Source organism: Saccopteryx bilineata, chromosome 6 (assembly GCF_036850765.1).
Source record: "Saccopteryx bilineata isolate mSacBil1 chromosome 6, mSacBil1_pri_phased_curated, whole genome shotgun sequence".
Taxonomy (NCBI): Eukaryota; Metazoa; Chordata; class Mammalia; order Chiroptera; family Emballonuridae; genus Saccopteryx; species Saccopteryx bilineata.
Genome location: NC_089495.1, coordinates 150,477,147 through 150,503,764, shown reverse-complemented (window position 1 = coordinate 150,503,764; position 26,618 = coordinate 150,477,147). Strand labels below are relative to the sequence as shown.

The 26,618-nt window shown below is 42.9% G+C and overlaps 1 protein-coding gene across 1 annotated transcript; it reads right to left on the bottom strand.

The window, feature by feature from the left end:
* Positions 1 to 264: 264 nt before the first annotated feature.
* Positions 265 to 25,453, bottom strand: FAM228B (family with sequence similarity 228 member B). The gene is made up of 10 exons (XM_066237557.1): positions 24,105 to 25,453; positions 16,723 to 16,791; positions 13,166 to 13,357; positions 11,749 to 11,829; positions 9,673 to 9,760; positions 9,422 to 9,578; positions 6,161 to 6,268; positions 3,888 to 4,017; positions 399 to 628; positions 265 to 307 (listed from the first exon to the last, which is right to left on the bottom strand). The coding sequence occupies exons 1-10, from the start codon at positions 24,198 to 24,200 to the stop codon at positions 265 to 267; spliced, it is 1,194 nt and encodes a 397-aa protein (XP_066093654.1). The 5' UTR covers positions 24,201 to 25,453.
* Positions 25,454 to 26,618: the final 1,165 nt, after the last annotated feature.

Genomic DNA, 26,618 nt, shown 5'->3' with positions numbered 1-26,618 from the left:
CCCCTGGAGGCCCTGACCCTACGGATGGCCATCAGAAACACTGCAACCACACTCTTGGCAAAATTTGACCCTGGGTCATTTCCATTCAACGAATTCTTCTAGTTCTGGGCAATACAACAATTATTGAGTCCAAATGGTTCCTAATCTAAAGGAGTTAAGTCTCACCGCCAAAATAATGCCTCCAAACATCACGTTAATACACTCCATGGAAGCATTGACTTGGGCTCTGGCTATTCTTTGAATTTTTCTGGCCTGACTTGTTCATCATAACTCCACGTTTTCGGGGCCATCATAGGTAACAGAACCCCTGGGGGGACAGAGTACACTGAGAAGACAGTACAGGCGACAGCTGAAGAGCAAAGCCATCAGGCTTGGAAAGCGATGCTGCGGGGTATGACCTGGTCACCGCCGGGCGCGGAGGGTGCCCGCTCCGCGGGCCCGGCCCCAGACCCCAGGCCCCGCCCCGCCGCTGTCCCTGGACCCCCACGCCCACCTCGGGCTCCGGGACGTCCCGGTGGCGTTGGGGGCGGGAGCGGTAGAGTGTGGGCAGCCCGGGAGCAGCCCTGCGAGCGAACTCCCGGAAGCCAGCGGGGAGCGCTGAGTACTCGGAAACGGTGAGGTGAGCGTCCTTTTAGCACAAATGAAAGTGCTGTGCCAGCCTCCCACCTGGGCCTTCAGCCGCCCAACCCAGCGCCGCCCTATGTTTTATTTTATTTTTCTCTATATAAATTGAGGCCATGTAAATTAACACTAAAGAGAATTTACCATCTATCTGTCTAAACTAGGGCTACAACTAGCGGTGAGGAATGACTTTTCATGTCGCCTTTGCCCAAGAAAAATAAAGTTCTGCTCTCCCAATCTCTAGGTCCTGCTGTCTTCCTGTGCCTCTATTCAAACTCAACAGAGGCCATGCGCAGTCAGAATCAGCAACTGGTAATCGTACTCAAAATGAAATTTACACTTTCTAAGGGTTGTTGGAAAAGCTTGGGGAAATGTGTGGGCGTGGTTTGTGAGGGTGCCTGACCCTTACAAAGGGAGCACACTGCATATTAGAGGAAAACCAGTGGATTGAGATGGGCACTCGTAAGGTAGCTATTGTTATGTTTATTGTATCTTTCAGGCGTTATTTCTTAGCCTCTGGGGACAATACATTTTCAATAACTGTCAATACATGGTGCTCTGGTTTCTTAATTATCACACAGACACTGAACTCAGAAATTAAGTGAAGTTTATTGCAGATGCTTTTCTTAGATACAGAATGATTCTTGAGTGCCTTTCTTGGTCCTCACCCTGAATGATTCTTGCTGGCAGATGGCTTCCTCCAAAGCAGCCTTCTTTTGTGTCCTCTTTTACCAGTCAAGGATCAGGATGTGTGTCCTTGGGTGCTGAAACCTTTTGAAGGTGGACAGAAGAGAAGAGTTAAGTGTGCTGTAAGGAGGAGGGGCTGACAAAGCAGAGAGTCCCTGCACTAAGCTGAGCTGATCCCCTGAAGCACAGTCCTTTCCACCAGGCTGAGTGGCTCGTCCAGCAGGCAGGGTCCCCACCTAAACCTCCTGCCTCAGTCTCTCCTTACTCTGTCTGGATTCAGAAACATGCAGAGTTTTGGGGACACAGCCAACCCAATTATACATGTGATAGGATTTGAGGGATGCCTGTGGTCCTGCTTTCTGATGTCAATGTCTGCAATGCTAATTTACACTAGGATTATTGTGATTTAGAAAATACTAGATCCCTTTCTTCCCTTCTCTTTTTAAACCTCTAAATCTCTATTCTCCACCTTCACTGAGGGCTGATGGGTCTCCCTTCATTGAGAAAATGAAGTAAAAGGAAGTGAACAATCTTTCTTCACAAAGTTCACCAGGCCAGCTTCCTGGATATCCATGTACTGTCCTTGCCTCCTCTTGCAATGAGTGCATTGTCCTGCCCTCCTTTGAGTCCTGTAATCCCTCCTCTTCACAGGGAAAGGGGGCAGGGAGAGTGGGGGAAATAGATGAGGGCACACTTTTCAGTAGAGAAGTCAGAGAAGGCTTCTCAGAAGAGATATTTGTGCAGAAGTCTGAGAAAACAGAGGGGGTGAGTGAGACATGACGAATCTCAGGAGAGACGTTCCAGACATGGACAGAGGCAAAGCCCAAAAGGGGGTGAGGTTGGTGTGTTCAGAAAACAAGGAAAAGCTGGTGAAGCAGGAACATAGTGAATGAGGATGGACAGGCAGGAGGAGAGGCTGGAGAAGAGACAGGGCCCAGTAGTATAAGGAGTTGGAGGTCATGACAAAGAGTTAGAATAAAACTCAAAGTGTGAGGGGAAGCCATTCAAAGGTTTTGAGTAGGGGAGAAATCTGATCTAATTCCCACTTTGAAAAGAATAGGACTGCAGCGTGGAGGCTTGATTAGACACAGGGGTGAGAACAGAAGCTAGAAGACCAGCGAGGAGCCAGGTGTGGTCACAGGCTGGAGCTGGTGGCAGTGTGAGGAGCGACAAGGGAACACCACCAGAGCCCATTACACGTTGGACACGCATATGAGTGAAAGCAAGAATCTAAGATGATGCCTAGAGCTTTGTCCTGAGGGGTCTGGGTTCAGGTTATGGTCCTGTTCATGGAGCTAGGGGAAACTTGGAGGGAAATCAGGTCTGGCAGGAAGAGGGGCAGAAGTGCAAAAGTAAGAAGCGATCCTGTGTGGGCTGGTTAAATTCCAGATACCCACAACCATTACAGTACGTAAGGGGAATTTGTAAGGGTGGTGAGAAAGCAACGAATTTTTTCTCCTCACGGTCCACGTGAAGTTGTTTCATTGGGGCAGTTCTCCTGTCCTGTTCTCCCTATTTTATTTTCCTTGTTGCACTTATTACTAGCTCGCAGGATATTAGACACTTACTCAGTTGTTTATTGTCCATATCCCCCATCAGAGTGTAAGCGCCTCAAGATCAGGGTTTGGCCCCCTTTGTTTCCCAGCGCCTCGAACACTGCCTGGCTCAGAACAGGCACTTGTACAATTGTGAGGAAGCAAGCATGTGGGAGGGAGCATACTGAGCTGTGACAGTAACAGGACTTCAAACACAAAATAGTGTTCATCCGTTTTCCATGAGTGAGTTACAAAGGAGCTATCCTTTAGGGGTGGGAGAGGGGAGGTGTAGAGACAGAAAAGAAGTTGGAAAGGTTGACCGTATACCCAAACCAACAGGCCATCCCGTATTGATTTCTACCTGGCAAGTGGGGAGCTGTGACTTCTAACCCACTCCTGAAAGAGGCTACACTCCAGAGCCGTGGGACACAGGGTGTGGAGAGCACTAACGGGGACAAGTGGTACCTAGACTCGGAAGCAGTAGGCTAGGCTAGACCAGTCACATGGGCACCAAGTCCAACTGTAGTTACCTTGGGATGAGGAATCTGTGCTCTTTGAGCACCTATATTTCTAAATATTTTACATGTTAAATTTGGGAGCTTTTACTTCATACATTTTACTGCCTAATTTAGTATATGGTCCTTTTGAAAACTTTCTGTCTTGCCTGAATTCGGGGAACAAAATTTTGGGCCAGTGGTAGAGAGATGGTGGGGGCCAGTGGTAGAGAGATGGTGGAGATGGTGAAGAGAGAGAAAGGCACAAAGGAGAGGGAGCCAGGCAAGTCCTGCGCCCACCCAACCCAGGGCGCCTCCATGGCGCGGCCTGGAGGCGCCTCTCTCCGCTCCCGCTGAATAAAAGAAACCTGCCTCTATGGCTTCTATTCTCTTCCCTTGTGTGTGTGTGTGGGGAGGGGGCGGTGGGGGGAGGTGCGCTGCCTCCTCTCTTCCTGGAATCCGGTCCTACAGAGAAGTTCCCAGCTGCTTGGGTTTTGGTATCAGCAATTGCTGCCTTGTGGACTGCAAAATGGGACTTTGCAGCTCTCACCGCAGCCTGGTCCTCATTCCTTTCTGCCTCCTGGCTATGCTTCAAGGGAGGGTCGGCCTCCTTGGAACTTGGATTCTTTCCTTCCTGATAATATAGAGGTTCTTTTTCCAGAGAGCATGGGACTTTGTTTCTATAGGGAGGATCCAGAAAGGAAAGAATTCTCTTAATGACCAACTCAATTCTAGCATTTGATTTTTTAATATTAATTTGAAAGTTGAGTTCTATATGAATTTGAATATTGTATGAAAAGGAAATCCAAATAAATAGCATTACCCTGCTCCGGTCATATTTTCACCTGAACTCTCTGCTGCTTCTCTCTGCTGAGTGAGGGCCTGTTAGAGCAAAGGACCCTCACCGTGTTGTCCATGGCCTTTCCAGGCAGGCCTCGCTCTTCCAAGGACAAATATGCCTTTCCACGCTGATCTATAATTGGGGTGCTCCCCTCATTCGTGGAAAAGAGTCTAATCTTCCTTCCAGTGTAAATTCATAGACTTACACTTCTAGTCTAAAATATAAGCCCCTAGGTACTTCAACAATGCAATTTTTCTCTTCATGTCCAGATCTCACTCTGCTAGACGAGGTATTTGAGGACAAAACCTCCTCCTTTTGTAGCATATTTAGAAGTGAAATAGGATGAAGGTGTTCATTATCCTAAATCCTGACCAAACAGGTCTGCATAAAGCCATGGAGATTAGGGATAATAGGAACTTACTCTTTTGAACCCTAATATACAAGACTGATTCTGAATCATTCCATCTTTTTACGCTTCAGGTACTAAGTGAGTAGAGCTTGGTTCCAAAACTTCTATTACCTCCCATTCAAAGCAGCAAGTTGTTAGAGCACACCTCAAGGACACTGCAGTCCACAGTGGCTTGCTCCATCTCTAACCGTCATCCGTTTCTACTTTAAGTCACTAAGTTCCTCATGAGGCAATGTCTTCTCTGCTGGTCACCAGTGTCAAGCATCTCTGAAAGCCCTCCGGCCTCTGCCACACTGTATTTATTCATCAGATTCTGAGCCTGCCCAGAAGGCAAGGGAAACCACTGCAGCTTACTTTGGGACTTTTTAAGGATAGAAAAATGTAGGCCAGTGCCTTAACAGCGCACAAGCTCATTTTTCTTCTGCCTTGCTAGGTTGTATTTTTTTTTATTAACTTTTCTGATACATAATTTACACACCATTTTTAGTGTGTAAACCAGTGACGTTAGTATACTTACAGAGTTGTGCGATCATCTCCACCACGTATTTCAGAACATTTCTATCAGTCCCAAACCTCATGTTCATTCGCAATCACTCTCCAATCGCAGCCTCAGCCCTAGGCAGGCAATGATCCATTCCCTGTCTGTACAGATTGACCTCTTCCGACATTTCATATAAATAGAACCATACAATATGTAATATTTTGTGATCGCCTTCTTTCACTGAGTATAATAGTTTTGAAGCCCACCATGGTTGTAGCATGTGTTAGTACTTCTTTTCCTTTTGATTTCCAAGTAATATTCCACGTATAACTATACCATATTTTGTTTATCTATTTGCTGGCCGATGGGCAACACTTGGGTTGTTTCTAGTTTGGGGAGATTGTGGCTAATGCTGCCATGAACATTCACCCATGCACAAGTCTTTATGTGGTCGTGTTTTCCTTTCTCCTGGGTAGAAACCAGGAGTGGAATTCCTGGATCAAAAGGAAATTTTAATGTTTAACCTTTTGAGAAACTGCCAAAATGTTTTCCAAAGTTACTATATTATTTTACATTCCCTCCAGCAATGTCTGGGGATCCCATACTTTTAATCAGATGGTTAACAGGTTATATAACTGTGTTGAGCTCTTTTTTAACTCCATAGCCAGTGTCTAGAGATGACTTCCCATACTGCATGTACCATAATATGTACCACTTCCCCACTTTTAACACCTCTTCACTCTGGGCAGTACTAGAACAGCTACTATCCCACAACACTAGTCCAACATTACATTTTTACTGCACCAGTTCAATTAAAATCACTTTTAACTTATATGAGTTGTTAACAGTTTTTTTCTATGTCTGTGCTTGTTATTTCCAAATGTGTGAGCTATCTGTTGTTCAAAACCAGAAAGAGCTGAGGAAAGATGCCACCTCGCCCAGACACAGGGACATGAGATGCCCGGTGTCGTGCCACAGGTCTGGCATATGTCTTGGCATCGACTCCAGCAACTCAAAAGGATGGCAAAGGGTTGAAACACAGCCAAGCATATTAAATTTAAAAAGAGCAAAGCTATAGAATAAGAGGCTTACTTGCAAATAACTGCTTTTTCTTTTTCCTGGGAGTCCAGAAGAAGGGGAGCTTTTGCCAAGTGTTTCAAATCAAAACTACTAGCATTAAAATTCATTTTCACTTTTAACCTTTAAAAAGATAACATGTGTGAGGATGTTTAGAGAACAATATTAGGTTATATTCTTTCAGAAATTACTGTTATATAATACTTTGACTACTATGCATATTGCCTATAATACCATCACTTCAGACTTGTGTGAATTCTTGAGCATGTGAAAGTTGCTGAAACCATGATGGCAATCAGTTTACTGTTTACCAAGAACCTAGCTCGCCTAGGCAAAGTTGAAAGCACTCCCTGTCCCCTGGGAGCGTATACACTAATGTAAAAAGAAGCTGCAAAGATTGTGTCATTTACAAGCATAAAGATAAAATGTGTTTCCAGGAGAGAGCCCCAACACTCCATTTCCCAGTCTCCCTTGCCATAGGTGGCAGACAGGTGCCTTAGCTCCCTCCAGTCTTGCCCCCACGCAGGAGTTGAAGGGAACAGTGATAGTGTCCCTCTGAAGGGCATCTACTTTGCTGGCACAGATTAGAGCAGTCGTGGTGTGGTTCTGAGACCAACAGCTGGAGCAGCACCTTCCTGATTCTGCAGCGTCCTGACCATAGAAACGACACATCCCTCTGCCTGCTGATTCTGCAGTGTGATTTAGGGTGTTGTTCCTAAAACTTAGCCCTGTTTCTTAAGACCTTCCAATGACTCTGTGAGCACTAGAGAGCCTCAAAACATGAACTCTTTTCTTTTTAAATTTTATTTATTGATTTTTGGAGAGAGAGAGAGAGCAGGAGAGTGAGAAAGAGGGGAGAGAAACAGGAAGTATCTACTCGTAGTAGTTGCTGCCTGTATGTGCCTTGACCAGGCAAGCCCAAGGATTCGAATGAAACCTTTTCTAGTATGGGTTCAGTGTCTGAAACCAGGAGTCCTGGCCATTCTTCTCACTAACACACTCAGTACACCTGTCATGCAAATGGTCACACAAGAAGGTCATGGAAATAATCAATCTGATCTGACTTAATAAGAATGAGTGTTCCTAGAAAATGTGGATTTTGAAATATGTTATGAGCAAAAGAAAATATATGGATACAGAAAATATCTAGATTAGTATATAAAGCATAATTAATAACAAAAGGTGTTGCTCTGTTGATATGTCCGGAAGGGCATTCAATCAAAAACTTCAAAATATGAAAAAAACGCAAGATAAAATAACTCATTGCCAAGAGATAAAGCAGTCAATAGAACCAGACTGAGAATTTATCCTAATGTTCGAATTATCAGGGAATTTAAAATAACTATGACTAATGTGTTAATCTAATGGAAAGGTGAACAACATGTATGAACATATGAGGAATTTCAAGAGAAATGAAAATATATAAAAATCAAATAGAAATACTAGAAATAAAAATCATCAGCCCTGGCCGGTTGGCTCAGCGGTAGAGTGTCGGCCTGGCATGCAGAGGACCCGGGTTCAATTCCCGGCCAGGGCACATAGGAGAAGCGCCCATTTGCTTCTCCACCCCCCCCTTCCTCTCTGTCTCTCTCTTCCCCTCCCGCAGCGAGGCTCCATTGGAGCAAAGATGGCCCGGGCACTGGGGATGGCTCCTTGGCCTCTGCCCCAGGCGCTAGAGTGGCTCTGGTCGCGGCAGAGCGACACCCCAGAGGGGCAGAGCATCGCCCCCTGGTGGGCAGAGCATCGCCCCTGGTGGGCGTGCCGGGTGGATCTCGGTCGGGCGCATGCGGGAGTCTGTCTGACTGTCTCTCCCCGTTTCCAGCTTCAGAAAAATACAAAAAAAAAAATTCATCAGAAAGAAAAAAATTCCTGTAAGAGGCTCTTTGGTATATAAGACAGCTGAGGAGACTCAGTGAACTTAAAGATAGGCCAGTAGAAATTATCCAATTGAGCCCTGGCCGGTTGGCTCAGCGGTAGAGCCTCGGCCTAGCGTGCGGAGGACCCGGGTTCGATTCCCGGCCAGGGCACACAGGAGAAGCGCCCATTTGCTTCTCCACCCCTCCGCCACGCTTTCCTCTCTGTCTCTCTCTTCCCCTCCCGCAGCCAAGGCTCCATTGGAGCAAAGATGGCTCGGGCGCTGGGGATGGCTCTGTGGCCTCTGCCTCAGGCGCTAGAGTGGCTCTGGTCGCAACATGGCGACGCCCAGGATGGGCAGAGCATCGCCCCCTGGTGGGCAGAGCGTCGCCCCTGGTGGGCGTGCCGGGTGGATCCCGGTCAGGCGCATGCGGGAGTCTGTCTGACTGTCTCTCCCCGTTTCCAGCTTCAGAAAAATACGGAAAAAAAAAAAGAAAAAAAAAAGAAGAAATTATCCAATTGAAATACAAATAGAGCCTGACCAGGTGGTGGCGCAGTGGATAGAGTGGGCCTAGGATGCAGAGGACCCAGTTTCAAAGCCCCAAGGTTGCCGGCTTGAGCACAGATTCATCCAGCTAGAGTGTAGGATCACCAGCTTGAGCACCGGGTTGCTGGCTTGAGCTCAGGGTCTCTGGCTTGAGCATGGGATCATAGATGTGACCCCATGGTCTCTGGCTTGAGCTCAAAGGTCACTGGCTTAAAAGCCCAAGGTTGCTGGCTTGAGCAAGGGGTCCTAGCTCTGCTAGAGCCCCCTGGTTATGGCACACATGAAAAAGCAATCAATGAACAACTAAGGAGCTGCAACAAAGAATTGATGCTTCTCATCTCTCTCCCTTCCTGCCTGTCTGTCCCTCTCTCTGTCTGTCTGTCTCTCTCTCATTAAAAAAATACAAGTAGAAAAGAAAGAATGTTATCTATAAAAGCTATGTATTTATGGGACAATATTAAATGGTCTAACATACATACAATTGGAATCTCAGAAGAAAAAATAAAGAATATGACATAAGAAATATTTGAAGTGATAATGACCTTGAATTTCCCCCAAAATAATGAAAGACATCAAATCACATGTATGATATAAGACCCTCAGCGAGCCCCAAGTAGAATAAACAGAAAGAAAGGGTACCAAAATATTTAGATACATCATAGTCTAGTTAATGAAAACCAAAGACAGAGAAAATCTTGAAAAGTACCCGATAAAAAAGAAACATCACAGAGAAACAAAGACAAGAATTACAATAGATTTCTCATTGAAAACTGAAATTTAAAAAATAATAACTATGACAGAATTTATATCACCAGCCCAGGAAAAACTTTTCCAATTCCAGTGAGTTTCATAACTTCTACAATATTAAACATTACCTGCTTCTTTTACAAAATTCACTTTCTATGTAGCTTGCAGACAGTGTAAGCCAATCATTTGGAGTCACAGACTGCCTTGCATTAGAAATTCTTGGTAATCTGGAATGCAGTTTGGCCTTCTCAATTTCTTTAAATTCTTTCATTGTATGTATTTTGCCTACAAGAAGATTAGTAATATAAATTAGCACAATTAAATACAACTCCCTTTGTTCTTGGGTTATGAAATTATTTAACAGTTAGGAACTAATTACCAGTCTCACACTGAAGAAGAGTTCTTTTTTCATTGTCTCTGTCATATTGTGCCTTTTTCAAAGGGTCATGAAATGGTGGGATGGTAACCTACAAGAAAAGCATTTCTTTGAGGACTGAGTTTCAGGTTATTTTCAGTCTATGCTAAACATTTCTTTACAGCTCTCATGTCAGAAGAATCAAGAATACAGTGCCTACAAACTAATGGCAGTCTAACCGTTAGATGTATTTAACACATTACAAAGAGAACATGGCACTCCGATGTATTTCTTAGCAAAGCCTTCCAACCATAGTTAGCCCTTGTTTTAATAGCCTCTTCAGATCATTCAAATACAATACCCAAACTTAATAAGTGGTAGGTTCTTAAAGAAAATGTATGGCTTAATGGACCCCTTAAAAGGTTTCAGACTGTCAAAAGTCTATGTATTTCACTTTGAGAACTGCTGTTATAACCTCAGAGTTCTCAGCTTACTTTAAGGAGGTCAGCTATCAGCTTCATTTAGAAAGGCAGCATGGTAAAAGAACAGAATGGAATTTTGGTATCAAAAAGATCTGGTTTCAAAATTCAATACTGCCCCTTACTAACTATATTATTGTTAGTATATCTAAGGCTCTTACTCTAAACTCTCAGTTTAACTCTCACCTATAAAAATAGGGAAAATAGCACATACATACATACAAATATCTCAGTTTGGGAGAAGAAAAAAAAGACCTGCTTTGCATGCAAATGTCAGCAGTTTAAAATGTCTATGATTCAATGTTGGGTTTTTGTTTTATTTTGTTAAATAATATCCACTCCTAGCAAAAGTATGGAAAAATGGACTCTTGTGGGGGTACAAATTTATACATTCTGGAGAACAATTTGGTAATATGAATCAAAATTATGCATAACCTTTAATTCATCAATTCTACTTCTATCAAGTTACTGAAAAAATTAAGAAATAAATAGTTACAGCATGTTCATCACAGTGTCATACATAACAGGAACAGTTCGAAAACAATCTGGATGTTCAAAATGCAATATGACCAAAAAAAAAGATAGTTTAGCAAGGTACCATAGAAGCACATCTATGCTCTGCTATTTGCAGCCAAGTGACCTTGGACAAATAACTTAACCTATCTGTGCCTCACTTGCCTCATCTGCAAATTACCTAACATGGTAGCAGTGAAGATTAAATAAAATGAAAAAAAAATCCTAACTAAAGTGTTACAACTACGAGTTGATCCTTCTCATCTCTCTTCCTCCCTGGTAAAAAAAAAAAAAAAAAAAAAAAAAAGTCTATGAGCCCTGGCCGGTTGGCTCAGCGGTAGAGCGTCGGCCTGGCGTGCGGGGGACCTGGGTTTGATTCCCGGCCAGGGCACATAGGAGAAGCGCCCATTTGCTTCTCCACCCTCACCCCCTCCTTCCTCTCTGTCTCTCTCTTCCCCTCCAGCAGCCAGGGCTCCATTGGAGCAAGGATGGCCTGGGCGCTGGGGATGGCTCCTTGGCCTCTGCCCCAGGCGCTAAAGTGGCTCTGGTCGCAGCATAGCGACGCCCAGGATGGGCAGAGCATCGCCCCCTGGTGGGCAGAGCGTCGCCCCTGGTGGGCATGCCAGGTGGATCTCGGTCGGGCGCATGCGGGAGTCTGACTGTCTCTCCCCGTTTCCAGCTTCAGGAAAAAAAAAAAAAAAAGTCTATGAAAATTTTAAGCATTATCTATTACCCAGTCATTATACAATATTTTCAAATTTTACAGAGGTTTAATTTAATTTGGACTTTGGCTTTCTTGTTTCTTTCTAAGACATGGAGATGGAAGACTATTCTTAAGATGTCACTACAATCCTTAGGGCAGTAAACACACAGTGCAGTGTACAGATGATGTGTTACAGAATTGTACACCTGAAACCTGTATAATTTTATTAACCAATGTCATCCCAATGAATTCAATTAAAAATAAAATTAAAAGTATATAATTTTTTTCTAAAAAGATGTTACTACATTTTTAGGGAATTGCTAGACAATGACTCACATATTAGGGCTACTCAAAAAAAAAAACCAACTACATAATAGCAAAGTTAAAATAAGAAACTTCTCCTACCTTCAGAAAATTCAGGTCCTCTTTGTTCATAATAAAAGGATCATACTCTTTTGGGTCATAATGCTCTATAAATGCATTTCCCTGTAGGAAGGCAATAAGCCACACATAAGAACAAGAGGTGCACAATTAATTTTGAGCATAACAGGACTTGAGCCAAACACACAGATCCATTCTAATGCTTCTAAATGGCACCAATAACAAATGCAAAAGGGAAGGGAAGACCAAATTTGAAATTAAATTTAATGTATCCAAGTCATATTATAGTGATAGAAGGACTCTACTTAAAATTTGCAAGATTTTATTAAAGAATGTTCGAACACCAACATTTTGGGAATTTGTTTTTAAATGCTTACTAGTCAAACATCTTAGCTCTTTTAAAAATGCCAATAGAGCCTGACCTGTGGTGGCGCAGTGGATAAAGCGTCAACCTGGAAACGCTGAGGTTGCCGGTTCAAAACCCTGGGCTTGCCTGGTCAAGGCACATATGGGAGTTGATGCTTCCTGCTCCTCCCCCCTTCTCTCTCTCTCTCTCTTCCCCTCTCTATAATGAATAAATAAAATCTTTTTAAAAATTTAAAAAAAATTAAAAATAAATAAAAATAAAAATGCCAACAGAACAGATATATTTTACAGTTTTGCAAATAATTGAGTTCCAGAACAAATTCTGAACTAGAATGTAAATTTTTTAATCAGTGCATAAAATTAATAACTACATGGGTACAACAAAGATGATTCTAATGTACACATTTAAATCCAGTACTAAGTCTCTTTCTTCCATCGGTTCCACATGCGCTGGATTTAAGAGTAGTATGTACTATAACAGTATAGATTACACATATATGGAGTAGGGAGGGGCAGGCTGTTTGGACGATTACAGGGCGTCCTCAGGTCACAACAGCCTCAACATATAACATTTTGAGTTTACAACGCTTACTCCCATAAAAACTTTTAAAAATTGGGATGTAAAAAAAAAATTGGGATGTGAGTGTTTTGGCTTATGCCATTAACATCCTACTTATGGACTACTTGGGAATACTAGTTTGGTTGCACACAGCAGACATATATGCAATAATGTGGCATATGAGTGAGGGAGTTGGCATCACTCACTTTTGTCATTTTTTTTTTGTTAATACCAGTGCAATGTACAGTACAGTATATTTATCTCCTTTTTCTTTTTCTGTGGCTTAGTTGTGTAAATTTTTTTACACAACTGTGTCTTTACGTTCTAGAATATGATTTTACAACTATGTTAGGATAGGTAAGTGACTTAGGCTAGGGTGTGTTTTGACTTACACCAAAATTTGGTTATGTCACTGTCATAGAAACAGAACTGTGTCGTAACCCAAGGACCCCCTGTATAAAGGGGGTCCTTTTTTTCAACCAGCTGAAAAAAAATGGTCAGATGATCTCTTAGTACCTTTTTATTTACATATTTTAAAAAGCTATCTAATTCCTCTTGTCTCTTTTTTTTAATCTTCTTATGTAAACAAACTTTTTCTATAATTTTCTTCTGGAGAGGATCGGCCACGTGTTCAGCCCATTTTTTGTATAACATCTCTTTTCTTCTTGATTTTAAGAAGTCATGATGTTGTAAATACTGATCTAGTTCCTAGTAAAGAATGATATAAAAGACAAATATGTTATCTGAGATATTTCTTTTTTTTTTTTTTAATTTATTTATTTATTTTTAATGGGGTGACATCAGTAAATCAAGATACATATATTCAAAGGTAATATGTCCAGGTTATCTTAAAGTTCAATTATGTTGCATACCCATCACCCAAAGTCAGATTGTCCTGTCACCCTCTATCTAGTTCTCTTTGTGCCCCTCCCCCTCCCCCTTCCCTCTCCCTCTCCCCCCTCCCCCCGTAACCACCACACTCTTGTCAATGTCTCTTGGTCTCAGTTTTATGTCCCATCTACGTATGGAAAAATGCAGTTCCTGGTTTTTTCTGATTTACTTATTTCACTCCGTATAATGTTGTCAAGATCCCACCATTTTGCTATAAATGATCCGATGTCATCATTTCTTATGGCTGAGTAGTATTCCATAGTGTATATGTGCCACATCTTCTTTATCCAGTCATCTATTGATGGGCTTTTTGGTTGTTTCCATGTCCTGGCCACTGTGAACAATGCTGCAATGAACATGGGGCTGCATGTGTCTTTACAAGTCAATGTTTCTGAGTTTTTGGGGTATATACCCAGTAGAGGGATTGCTGGGTCATAAGGTAGTTCTATTTTCAGTTTTTTGAGGAACCACCATACTTTCTTCCATAATGGTTGTACTACTTTACATTCCCACCAACAGTGGATGAGGGTTCCTTTTTTTCCACAACCTCTCCAACATTTGCTATTACCTGTCTTGTTAATAATAGCTAGTCTAACAGGTGTGAGGTGATATCTCTTGTTCTAAAATTTAAACTTTATTTATATTCCTAAGAATAGCCTACAAAGTCACTCATTAATTCCGTCATTTACTTGTCTTCTATTGTGTGACACACATTACACTGGATGAATTAGACAATCTGCCTGCTCTGCCTGGGGAGACAGGCTACAAAACAGCTCCTCAGAACAACTGGAGGGATAGTATAACAAAATAAATATATAGAATTAAAAACAGGGACTCAAACAGGTACTTGTACACCAATGTTTACTGTGACATTATTCACAATAGCCAAAAGATGGAATGGAAGCAACCCAAGTGTCCATGAACAGATGAATGTATAAACAAAATGTGGCATATACATACAATGGAGTAATACACAGCTATAAGAAAAGATTGAAGTTCTGACATGCTACAACATGGATAAACTTTGAAAATAATATGCTAAGTGAAATAAGCCATCAAAGGACCAATATTGTAGGATTCCACTTATATGAAATACTTAGAATAGGCAAATTCATAGAGACAGAAAGTAAATTAGAAGTTACCAGAGGCTTGAGAAGGGACAAAAGGGGAGTTGTTACTTAATGAGTACAAAGTTTCAGTTACGGTAATGAAAAAGTTCTGGAAATAGTGGTGATGGTTGTACAACAGGTAATTGTAATTAATGTCACTGAATTGTACACTTACAAATGGTTAAAAATAACAAGTTTTATGTTATGTATATTTTACCACAATGGAAAAATATTAAATTTAAAAAACATATACTATTCCCAAAGTGAGAGACATTTCAGATGGGCCTTAAAGAATGAGGACTTGGCCCTGGCCAGTTGGCTTAGTGGTAGAGCGCCGGCCTGGTGTGCAGGAGTCCCGGGTTCAATTCCCGGCCAGGGCACACAGGAGAAGCGCCCATCTGCTTCTCTACCCCTCCCCCTCTCCTTCCTCTCTGTCTCTCTCTCTTCCCCTCCCGCAGCCAAGGCTCCATTGGAGCAAAGTTGGCCTGGGCGCTGGGGATGGCTCTGTGGCCTCTGCCTCAGGCGCTAGAATGGCTCTGGCTGCAACAGAGCAACACCCCAGATGAGCAGAGCATCGCCCCCTGGTGGGCGTGCAGGTGGATCCTGGTCGGGCGCATGCGGGAGTCTGTCTGACTGCTTCCCCGTTTCCAACTTCAGAAAAATACAAAAAAAAAAAAAAGAATGAGGACTTATCTAGGAAGAGAAGAGATGACAAAGAATGTAGAAGAATATTCTTTGAGGAAATATAAAAGACAAAAGCAAAAGCCAGAAGTATAGCACAACCTAGTCCAAATGACCTGCAAAGAAAATGCCTGATTTAGACTATAAATTAAATCAATCTCACCAAAACTTCTCATCAACCTTTCATCTGACAAATGAAATTATTAGTATCAACAACATACAATTCAAAATGAAAAAAAAAAGAGAACCCTAAGAGCATCCTACCTTGTGGGGTCCGTCCCTCCCTAACTTCAGATCACAGCCCACTTCCACAGTTCTCAATGCATAGTTCCTTTCCTTTTTAAACAACTCCAAAGAAAATTATTAAAAACAAAAACAGCCTGACCCAGTGGTGGCGTGTTGGATAGAGCATCGGCCTGGGATGCTGAGGACCCAAGTTCAAAACCCCGAGGTCACCAGCTTGAGTGTGAGCTCATCAGCTTGAGTACAGGCTCACCAGCTTGAGCGCGGGGTCGCTGGTTTGAGAGTAGAATCATAGACATGACCCCATGTTCACTGGCTTGAAGCCCAGGGTCACTTGCTTGAACCCAAGGTGGCTGGCATGACCAAGAGGTCACTTGCTCGGCTGGAGCACGCCTCCCTCCCCAGTCAAAGCACATATGAGAAAGCAATCAGTGAACAACTAAGATGCCACAACTATCAATTGATGCTTCTCATCTTTCTCCCTTCCTGCCTGTCTATCCCTGTCTGTCCTCTCTCTCTCTCTCTCTCTCTCTCACTAAAATTAAAAAAAAAAAAGATCACCTGGCCTGTGGTGGCACAGTAGATAAAATATCAACCTGGAATACTGGAATACTGACAGGTCAAGGCACATACAACAAACAAGCAATGAAAACTAAAGTGAAGCAGCTATGACTTGAAACATCTCGCTCCCTCCACCCAGTAAAATCAACAAATTAAATTAAAAAAAAAAGAACAGGTTACCTACTCCAGTGTTTAGTATACTTCACATGGACATTCATGTTGTCTTATAATTGAACCCACCCTGCCATAGTTAAAGCCTTGTTCTTACCTAGGTATACCTAAGTAATAATTGATCACAGCTCCTAAAGCTCTTAAAAGTACATAGTGACTCCATCAAAGCCCCATTACAATGAAGGAACAACTAAGAAGGGAAAAACTTTTATAAGGTAATTATGAAGGAATCTCCACAAAGTATAGGAAAAGAGGACAGAGGACGTCAATTAAAACAATCTCAGAGACCTCTTAAGGTTAATCCTAGGGGCTAATGAGGGTTTTTAATTCTGTTTTCTAAATTTTTTACAATGATGATGAGCTATATGTAAAATGAAAAAATGTTGCATTGAGACACATACTATAGTCAACTCTTACCTTAGTTATATACTTTCCTCTATATAATATTGACTTAACAGTTGCATTCATATCTTCTTTAACTAATGCCTAAAATGACAATGAAATTTTCAAAGTCAAACCTTAAAAATCAAATTATTAATACTATCTGGACATGTAATTTATGTGATAGACATCTCTGAAAAGTTCTCTGTAAACCCAATTTTTATGCCTAAAATCATATCATAAAGTATTATTTGAAGAGTACTTAAATCTTTCTGCATTAGGCTAAGCTCATTTTAGGGCCAAAAATAACTCAGAGTAGACATTTTGAGTCCTGTCAAGGTGAGGTGACTTGCCCAGAGTCACACAGTAAGTATAATCCAACTTTTTTTACATCCCATAAAATGCTTTTACCTTTATGACTTAAAATTGACTAGATACAATCAGGACTCTTTGAATTCAGTTATTAGTGAATTCTGTTTGAACTCATTTAGTCATTATAGTTATCAAATATTAATAATAAATATTTTTATGAACATGTAACATTTTCAGATTTTAAAGCAATGCAATCTTCAGAAAACAATTTATAACATTAATATTTTTTCATTTTCATAACAAATCTTTCATAATTAAATAATAGAAAATACAAGGGTCTCATTGCTAATATACATGTATAATTAATGTCACTGAGTTGTACACTTAAAAATGGTTAAAATAGCAAATGTTATGCTACGTGTATATATTTTACCATGAAAAATTATTTTTACAATGGGAAATTATTTTTTAAGAAGATTTCCAAAATGGGAGACATTTGGAATGGGCCTTTGAAATTCTCTTGTACAATAATTAGACAAAAATAAGGTATTCTCAAATTCACTGTCATTGAAAGCAGTCTTTATTTCCACTACTCTTGTTTCCAGAACAGATGAGTACAATCTCAAAATCCAAGCACTAAAACCTTCCCATTGACACACAAAAAAATTAAGGCTCATGGGAGTTAAGCAACAATTAGAAGCCTAGAAAATTGTGCACTGAGCCAGAATTTAAACTCAAATATATCTAACTCTAAATTCATTTTCTTTCTGCCTCACACAGTTGCTATTACTGGAAAATATGTTGTTCTCAAAACCAGATGCTTACTAAATTAATATACAACACAAAAATATAAAAACCAACAATCTGGAGACTGACCAAAAGCAAGGAGAAACTAGAGAGGTAGTCAATACTTGGGGGGGGGATCAGCACTGGATAAGTTTTCAGTTTTTTATGGACTCTGTCTAAGATCCAGCCTGAGTCAGGGGTAAAGGAGGGCTCAAACACATATAGACACGTTCAGTTATACAGCTTCAGGACTTAGAAGACTGTTCAGGGTAACTATAGGAGCTAGAAAGTGAGAAGAGGAAGAATGCCCTAGAGGGGATGCCACAAATGATGAAAATAAAGTCTGACCAAATCTGGCAGATCCTTGAACTATGTACCAGGCAGACTCCATGCAGACCATCTAAAGCTAAAAAAGACTAAACAGTGATTTTCGTGTTCTGTCAAGTGTAAAAAAGACAAAGTTTAGGGCTTGAGGTCAGCCAAGTTAACTGCCTGCTAAAACGAAAGCGCAATATTCTCCTGAGGAATATAACAGAATTTAGACCCTTTACAATGTATCATGTAGAATGTCCAAAATATAGTCTAGAATTACTGGACAAACACACACACACACACACACACACACACACACACGACAACCATGGGCTAGTGGAACCTTATATGTTTAGCAAACTCAGATATGGGATCTAATGTAGACCTTGAGGTGAAAAAAGGTCAAGATGAATGTTCTCCTCCCCAACCAACCAAGTTCCTATATACGATACATCATTTAGATTTGGGAGTCAAAGAATAGAGAAGAAGGAAGTGTGAGGAGCAGAAAAAGGAAGACAATGACTCTCCAGAACATTTTTTTTTATTTATTCATTTTAGAGTGGAGAGGGAGAGACAGAGAGAGAGAGAGAAGAGAGACAGAGAGAGAGAAGGGGGGGAGGAGCTGGAAGCATCAACTCCCATATGTGCCTTGACCAGGCAAGCCCAGGGTTTCAAACCGGCGACCTCAGCATTTCCAGGTCGACGCTTTATCCACTGCGCCACCACAGGTCAGACCTCCAGAACATTTTGAACTTGAGAGGTGGAGTGAAAACAAAGGCATCCTAGAAAAGAATGCTTGCTCTTCCCAGACTTAAGCATCAGCCCAACTTAAGCATTGCTTTAATGGAAACAAGCTGAGAAAACACACAATCTATGTTGATATAAACTCAAAGCAGAACCCACAGCATTTAAGATCCAGCATTTCACTATCCTTTAAGAACTCCCACCAAGTGCAGGCAAGCAATGGAAATTGCAGAACCAAGAGGCCTGGTTCGCCTGACCAGGCGGTGGCACAGTGGAAAGAGCATCGGACTGGGATACAAGGACCCAGGTTTGAGCAAAAGCCCACCAGCTTGGACCCAAGGTCACTGGCTCCAACAAGGGGCTACTCGGTTTGCTGAAGGCCCGCGGTCAAGGCACATATGAGAAAGCAATCAATGAACAACTAAGGTGTTGCAACGTGCAATGAAAAACTAATGATTGATGCTTCTCATCTCTCTTTGTTCCTGTCTGTCTGTCCCTGTCTATCCCTCTCTCTGACTCATTCTCTGTCTCTGTTAAAAAAAAAAAAAAAAAGGCCTGGTTCTGGGAGGCCAGGTAAGCCTGGGAGGCACTTATCTAGATTTTTTAAATATATCAGACTAAGCTATTGGTTTACTCTTTGATCCACCTTCTTTCATTCCCCAAGAGACTTCAGCATCTAAAGCTGACTCCTCTATTAACTGAGGAAAATTTTTCCACTCGTCACAATAGCCCACAGGGGTGTTAGCAACACCGAATGGGCCAAGTGGGTTGCACATTAAGGGCGTATATAAGGAGTAGCAGAAACCAGGAGTACTTGTGCCCTTTTAAAATACACTGAAATTCAAATTAAAAACAACAACAACACAAAATAACTGTGATGCCAAGAAAACAGGCCTTGTGGTTAGGCAGAACTTGACCAATGGGCTGCATGTTCTTCCTCCAGTCCTTGTATTGGTCACTTCTGCTGGGGTTCAGGCAGTAAGGATGCTTCTCAGAGAAAATGAGAACCAGAGGGAAAATGAAATTCTAGCCCAAAGCCACATAGTCCCAGGAGTTATTCCTTTTAACATCAGCCAGAGTGAAAAATCTCATGGTTTTAAAAGCCTAGAGTTGAGTACTTGGTGGGATTTTATATAAGTAGTGGAGCAAAACCGGCCATACACTAGATGCTGCTATGGCCCTGCCTAACAAAGCTTGGAGGCAAGGCCTGAAGGAATCGGATTATGTCCAAGTAATTAAACTGCATTTCAGAACCAAGTTCAAGAATATTTATGGGAAATCAAAAATATCCAGGACTCAACAAGGTAAAATTCACTATGTCTGGCATCCAATTAAAAAACATCACCAGGCATACAAAGCAGCACAAAAATTTGACCAATAATGAAGAAGATAATCAATCAAAACTGCCCCCAAAATAACACCAATGACATATTTATTAGATCAGGACATTAAAATAAGTAATATACTGAAGTTCATAAGTTCAGAAAGCTAGAGAAAACAGTAGACGTTTTGAGGCAGGGAAGATATAAGAAAAGATCCAAATAAAATTTGTAGTGATGTCTCAAATGAAAATGTCTCAGACGAGCCTGACCAGGCGGTGGCGCAGTAGATAGAGCGTCGGACTGGGATGCGGAAGGATCCAGGGTCGAGACCACAAGGTCGCCAGCTTGAGAGCAGGCTCATCTGGTTTGAGGAAAAAGCTCACCGGCTTGGGCCCAAGGTCGCTGGCTCCAGCAAGGGGTTACTCGGTCTGCTGAAGGCCCACGGTCAAGGCACATATGAGAAAGCAATCAATGAACAACTAAGGTGTCACAACGGCGCAACGAGAAACTAATGATTGATGCTTCTCATCTCTCTCTGTTCCTGTCTGTCTGTCCCTGTCTATCTCTGCCTCTGTAAAAAAAAAAAAAAAAAAAAAAAAGTCTCAGACGAAAAATACACCAGACAGGCTTATCAGCAGATCCGATGTTAAAGAAGTAGTAAACTTAAAACCATGGCAATAGAAGCTGTCCAAAATGAAATGCAGGGGAGGAAGGTCTGCAAAAATTAACAGTGTCAGTGGGCTATGGGATGGTTTCAAGCAGGCAATTATATTATACATATAACTGTATTTCCCAAAAGGGGGGAAGGAATAGAAAATATATTTTAAAAAATGATTAAATTTTTTTCCAAATTTATTGGGAACTAAAACCCACAGATGCAAGAGGTTCAGTGAATCCAAGCAGTGGAGAAATTGTAAGCCTCATACATTGCTGATGAGACTGTAAAAGAGTACAGCTACTATAAAAAAAAAATTAAAAAAAAAGAGTACAGCTACTGTGGGAAATAGGCAGTTCCTCAAAAAGTTAAACACAGGCCTTGACGGGGTAGCTCAGCTGGTTAGAGTGTCAGTCCATGTGCCAAGGTTGTGGGTTCAATCCCCAGTAAGAGCGCATACAGAAAATAACTAATGAGGGCCTGAATGAGGAGAACAACAAATCAGTATATCCCTGTATCCATTTCTTTCTCTTGAAAATCAATCAAAAAATTTTTAAAAAGTTAAACAGAGTTACCACCTAGCAAATCTGTTCCTAGGTTATATACCCAAGAGAATTGAAAACTATATTCATATAAAAACTTGTATACAAATGTTTTGGGTTTTTTTTTTTTATTATGTTGCATACCCCTCATCCAAAGTCAAATTGTCTTCTGTCACCTTCTATCTGGTTTTCTTTGTGCCCCTTCCCTCCCCCCACCCCCTCCCTCTCCTTACAAATGTTCATAGCAACATTACTCATAATAGCCCCGAACTAGAAAAAATTCAAATGCCCATTCACTGATGACTGAATAAACAAATTGTGGTATGTCCATATAATGGGATATTATTTAACCCTAACAAAGAACAAAGTACTGATACATGCTACAACATGGATGAACCTTGAAAACAGTATGCTAAGTGAAAGAGATCAGTTACAAAGGATCACCCACATACACTATATGATTCTGTGTGTATAAAATGTCCAGAATAGATAAATCTGAAAGGCAGATTAGTGGTATCCAGAGACTATGGGAATAAAGGAATGGACAGGGACTGGTAAAGGGTACAAGGTTTCTTTTTAGGGTGATAAAAATGTTCTGGAATTAGTGGTGAATTCACAACCCTGTGAATATACTAAAAACCACTTAATTGTACCCTAAAACTAGTGAATTTTATGATATGTGAATTACATTTCAATAATAAAAGCTCAATAAAACAATTTAAAAATCAACAAAATACTTGAACAAACACTTCACTAATATATATATAAATGTCAAGTAAAATATGTTCAAAATTATATTCATTAGAAAAATAAAAATTAGCCTGACCAGTTTTTATGCAGTGGATAGTGTGTTGACCTGTGATGCTGAGGATCCAGGTTTGAAACCCGAAGGTTGCCAGTTTGAACGTGGGCTCACCTGGCTTGAGCACAGGATCACCGGTTTGAGTGTGGGATAATCGACATCCCATGGCCGCTGGCTTGAGCCCGAAGGTTGCTGGCTTGAGCAGGGGGTCACTGGCTCTGCTGGAGCTCCCTAGTCAAGGCATGTATGAGAAGCAATCAATGAACAACCAAAGTGATGCAACTACGAGTTGATGTTTTTCATCTCTCTCCCTTCCTGTCTCTGTTTCTCAAAAAAATTAAAATTAAAACTACAAGATACCATTATATATCTTTTAGGATGTCTCAAGTTAAAAAGACTACATACACACACAGACTATAACAAATTGTTGGCTAGGATATGAAACTACTAGAATTCTCATACACTGTTAGTGGAAATGTAAAATAATACAATCACTTTGGAAAAGTTTGTCAATTTCATAAAAAGTTAAATTCATATGACTCGGCCATTCCACAAATAGATATTTACCTGAGAAATTAAAGCATATATCCATATGAAGACATGTACACAAATGTTCCTACCAGCTTTATTTGTAATAGCCAAGAACTACAAACAACCCAAATGTCCATCAACTGGATGGACAAACAGCAGTAGATAGCATTCAGCCAAAAGACGGGACGGGGATTAAGTATTTCACGTGCCACAGCATGGGTGAATTGAAAAATAATTATGCTGAGTGAAAGATGCCAGGAAAAGAACACTGTAAAATTACATTTATATAAAAATTTTAAAGGCAAAATAAACTATACTGACAGAAAGCCTTGATGGCTGGCAGGGAGGGAGGGATTACCAAGGGAAACAATAAAGAAACTTTGGGGGCCCTGGCCGGTTGGCTCAGCGGTAGAGCGTCGGCCTAGCGTGCGGAGGACCTGGGTTCGATTCCTGGCCAGGGCACACAGGAGAAGCGCCCATTTGCTTCTCCACCCCTCCGCCGCGCTTTCCTCTCTGTCTCTCTCTTCCCCTCCCCTCCCGCAGCCAAGGCTCCATTGGAGCAAAGATGGCCCGGGCGCTGGGGATGGCTCTGTGGCCTCTGCCTCAGGCGCTAGAGTGGCTCTGGTCGCAACATGGCGACGCCCAGGATGGGCAGAGCATCGCCCCCTGGTGGGCAGAGCGTCGCCCCTGGTGGGCGTGCCGGGTGAATCCCGGTCGGGCGCATGCGGGAGTCTGTCTGACTGTCTCTCCCCGTTTCCAGCTTCAGAAAAAAGAAAAAAAGAAAAAAGAAACTTTGGGAATATTGACTATGTTTATTATCTTGATTGTGTTGATGGTTTTATGTGTGAATATGTCAAAATTTATCAACCTGTACACTTTAAATATATGCAGTTTATTGTCAGTTATACCTTAACAAAGATGTTTAGAAACAAATTACAATCTTAAAAAGAAAGTCTAAATTTGGGTGATGCAGCTAAAGAAATACTTCAAGAGAAAGTTTATAACTTAGTTATATTAGAAAAGGTATATAATCAATGACCTATGATTCCACTGTAAGAAGCCAGAAAATGACGAGCAGGGTAAACACAAAATTAGTAGGAAGAGCCTGGCCTCTGGTGGCACAGTGGATAGAACATCAGCCTGAACGCTGAGGTTGCCTGTTCAAAACTCTGGGCTTGCCGGGTCAAGGCACATGTGAGAAGCAACTAGCTATGAGTTCAGTCTTCCTGCTTCTACCCCATCCCCCATCTTACTCTCTCAAAAATGAATAAAATCTTTTTTTAAAATTTTAGTAGAAAGAAGGGAATAATAACAAGCAAATTAAACAGAAAACATAGGAAAAAATATATCATACAAGCCAGTTCTCAGTGCAACTACCTCACTCGAAACTTCAAAATGTCATACTATGGTACCTCCACAAAAGAAAGTGGCTCTGGTTCCAACCATTCTTTTGAGCTCTTGTTCTTGGGTTGTAGGTCAGTTTTCTGGTCATCGCCTAAATTTTTCATTGCGGTCCTAAATAACTGAGCCCCTAGAAAAACTGGAAAATTAGCTTATTTAGTTTTGAGGATTCACCACCATCTTATTCTCTCCTGTTTAGTGCACAGTCAGTATTTGTAACCATGAAGGGTCATGGAACGTTTTCTGAACATTAGCCATCCACATTTTCCTTAACAAGGACCTTCACCATAGCGTCTGATAATGTCTTCAGAACCACCTTCCTTTAAGCAGGGAGGTTCTCTCTGCGCTGACCACGCCCCCGTGAGTTCCAGGCCTCCCGGTCCTCCTACAGCACAGTCTTTGTAGACAGTGTGGCAGTTATTAGCCCGGCTTCTAGGAGTCGCGTTGGTAGTAGTGTTCTGACCGATGGGCTACTGAAGCCCACACCCGCAAGGCTGTTTGGAGAAAGGAGGGGCTTTCAGACAAAACGTGCTTGTCCCCAGGGCCCGCACCCCCATCCGCGGGGACTGTATCTAAGAAAGACGCTATTATTTGGGCTTGCACAGTCCCCAGGGCTGCGACCCCTCCTCCCGGGGCCTCCGCCGGGCCTGGCAGGGAAGGTGCTGGCCGCCCCGGGCGCCGCGCTCAGCCCCCCGCCAAGACCGGCAGGGCTCTGGGTGCCCCGCACCGCGCGGTCCGGCCCGGCGCCCCCACCCCGGAGGCGTCGGCTGCGGCGGGAGTCGGGACGTGGGCCTGGGCTGGGGCCGGCGCGCCTGTCGCCTCGGGATGTGAGAGTGTTTCGCGTCCAGTATCTCCGGACGCCAGGCAACGGCGACAAGTCCGCGCGGCGCGGAAGCGGACGAGGGACTCCCGGCATGCGGGGCCGCAGCCTCCCTGAGCCCCGAGCAACCGCGGCTCCCCCGCCCCGTGAGGCGTGGAAACCTCGAAGCCGAAAGTGCGGACGCGGGTTGTCAGGTCCTGGTTTGCGAACCGGTTCGGAGCGCTTCTCGGTGACAGGCACCTGTCGCGGCCAATAGCTGGCACGTCGCGTTCCCGCCGCGCCTTCCCCGCGTGTGGACGGGCGGTTGCTCCGCGCACCAGCCCCAGGCCGAGCGCTGGGCTCCTGCCCTAGGGGCCCGTGGCTTCCGCGCTGCCGCGCTTCCCCAAGTGCCCTGTGTCCCCTGGGCGTCCCTTCAGCCCTCACCCTCCGTCCCACTCCGGGGAACCCTACCCGCCCCACCCCCGACCCGTGGGCCAAACCACCGTGGAGAGGCGGGAAACGGGCGCCTGCCCTCGGGATCCCTTTGAAGAACAAATGTTTGTGGAGGTTGGCCTGATAAGTACCATCCAGGAAGACCTGGTGGCTTGTGCGGGAGAATGTCGCTTTAAGTACCTTAAAAGTGTTTCTAGGCCCTGGCCGGTTGGCTCAGTGGTAGAGCGTCGGCCTGGCGTGCAGAAGTCCCTGGTTCGATTCCCGGCCAGGGCACACAGGAGAGGCGCCCATCTGCTTCTCCACCCCTCCCCCTCTCCTTCCTCTCTGTCTCTCTCCTCCCCTCCCGCAGCGAGGCTCCATTGGAGCAAAGATGGCCCGGGCGCTGGGGATGGCTCCTTGGCCTCTGCCCCAGGCGCTGGAGTGGCTCTGGTCGCAGCAGAGCGACCGGGAGGGGCAGAGCATCGCCCCCTGGTGGGCAGAGCGTCGCCCCCTGGTGGGCGTGCCGGGTGGGGCGCATGCGGGAGTCTGTCTCTCCCGTTTCCAGCTTCAGGAAAAAAAAAAAAAAAGAAGTGTTTCTAGACCCCTGGGCTGTTGATCAGTGTCCTGGTGCTGATCAAGGGGAAGGGAATGTGAAGACTCATTACCAGGGTATCATTTAGTCTTGTTTCCTTAGTTCAGTAGGTCTCCAGCCCAGCAGGATTTGGTTTTTGTTTCTTAATCCCAGATGGTTCTGAGCAAACCACTGTCATAGCTAGAAAACCATGAGCTGTAATTTTTCAAATTCACAGCACAACCTGCTCTGTGTGAACTGTGATTTCCTATGATTCTGATTTTGTCTTCTTTGGGTTTTAGTGGACACTAGATGAGGGACTGCCACTTTCACTCTTCATCTTTTCAGAGAACACATGCTGATCCTAAAACTGTCCCAAGTACCTGAGGGAGATTTGTGTTCACAGGCCTTTTAAGAGCTGGCCAGAGCGGATCCTTTCAACGCAGCCTTTTTCAGAGCTGAGGCAGCATGGACCATTTGCAGAATTTACTATTTGTTCCCTTCTAGAAACCAAATATTTTTATGTGGACAGCGCCTTCCTCATCAAACTCCAGGGGCGGAGCCTGTGTGTAGCATCACCAGGATTTAATGTAAGAAAAGTAAGTTTGGGCACAGAGTTTTAAATAAAAAAGAACAAGTTTAGGAATAAGAGCTTTAAACAGACTTTTTCTGTAAAGAGCCATAGTAAACATTGTAGGTTTCCAGGCCACAAGGTTTGTGTCA

Bases quoted from the DNA above. Each gene is read 5' to 3' on its own strand.
- FAM228B (XM_066237557.1), bottom strand. From the start codon at position 24,200: ATGAAAAATTTAGGCGATGACCAGAAAACTGACCTACAACCCAAGAAC. The intron at 9,761-11,748 runs GTAGGAGAAGTT...CTTTTCTTGTAG, and splicing joins AGGACCTGAATTTTCTGAAG to GTTACCATCCCACCATTTCA. The intron at 6,269-9,421 runs GTAATGTTTAAT...ATCTTTTTAAAG, and splicing joins GAATTTTGTAAAAGAAGCAG to GTTAAAAGTGAAAATGAATT.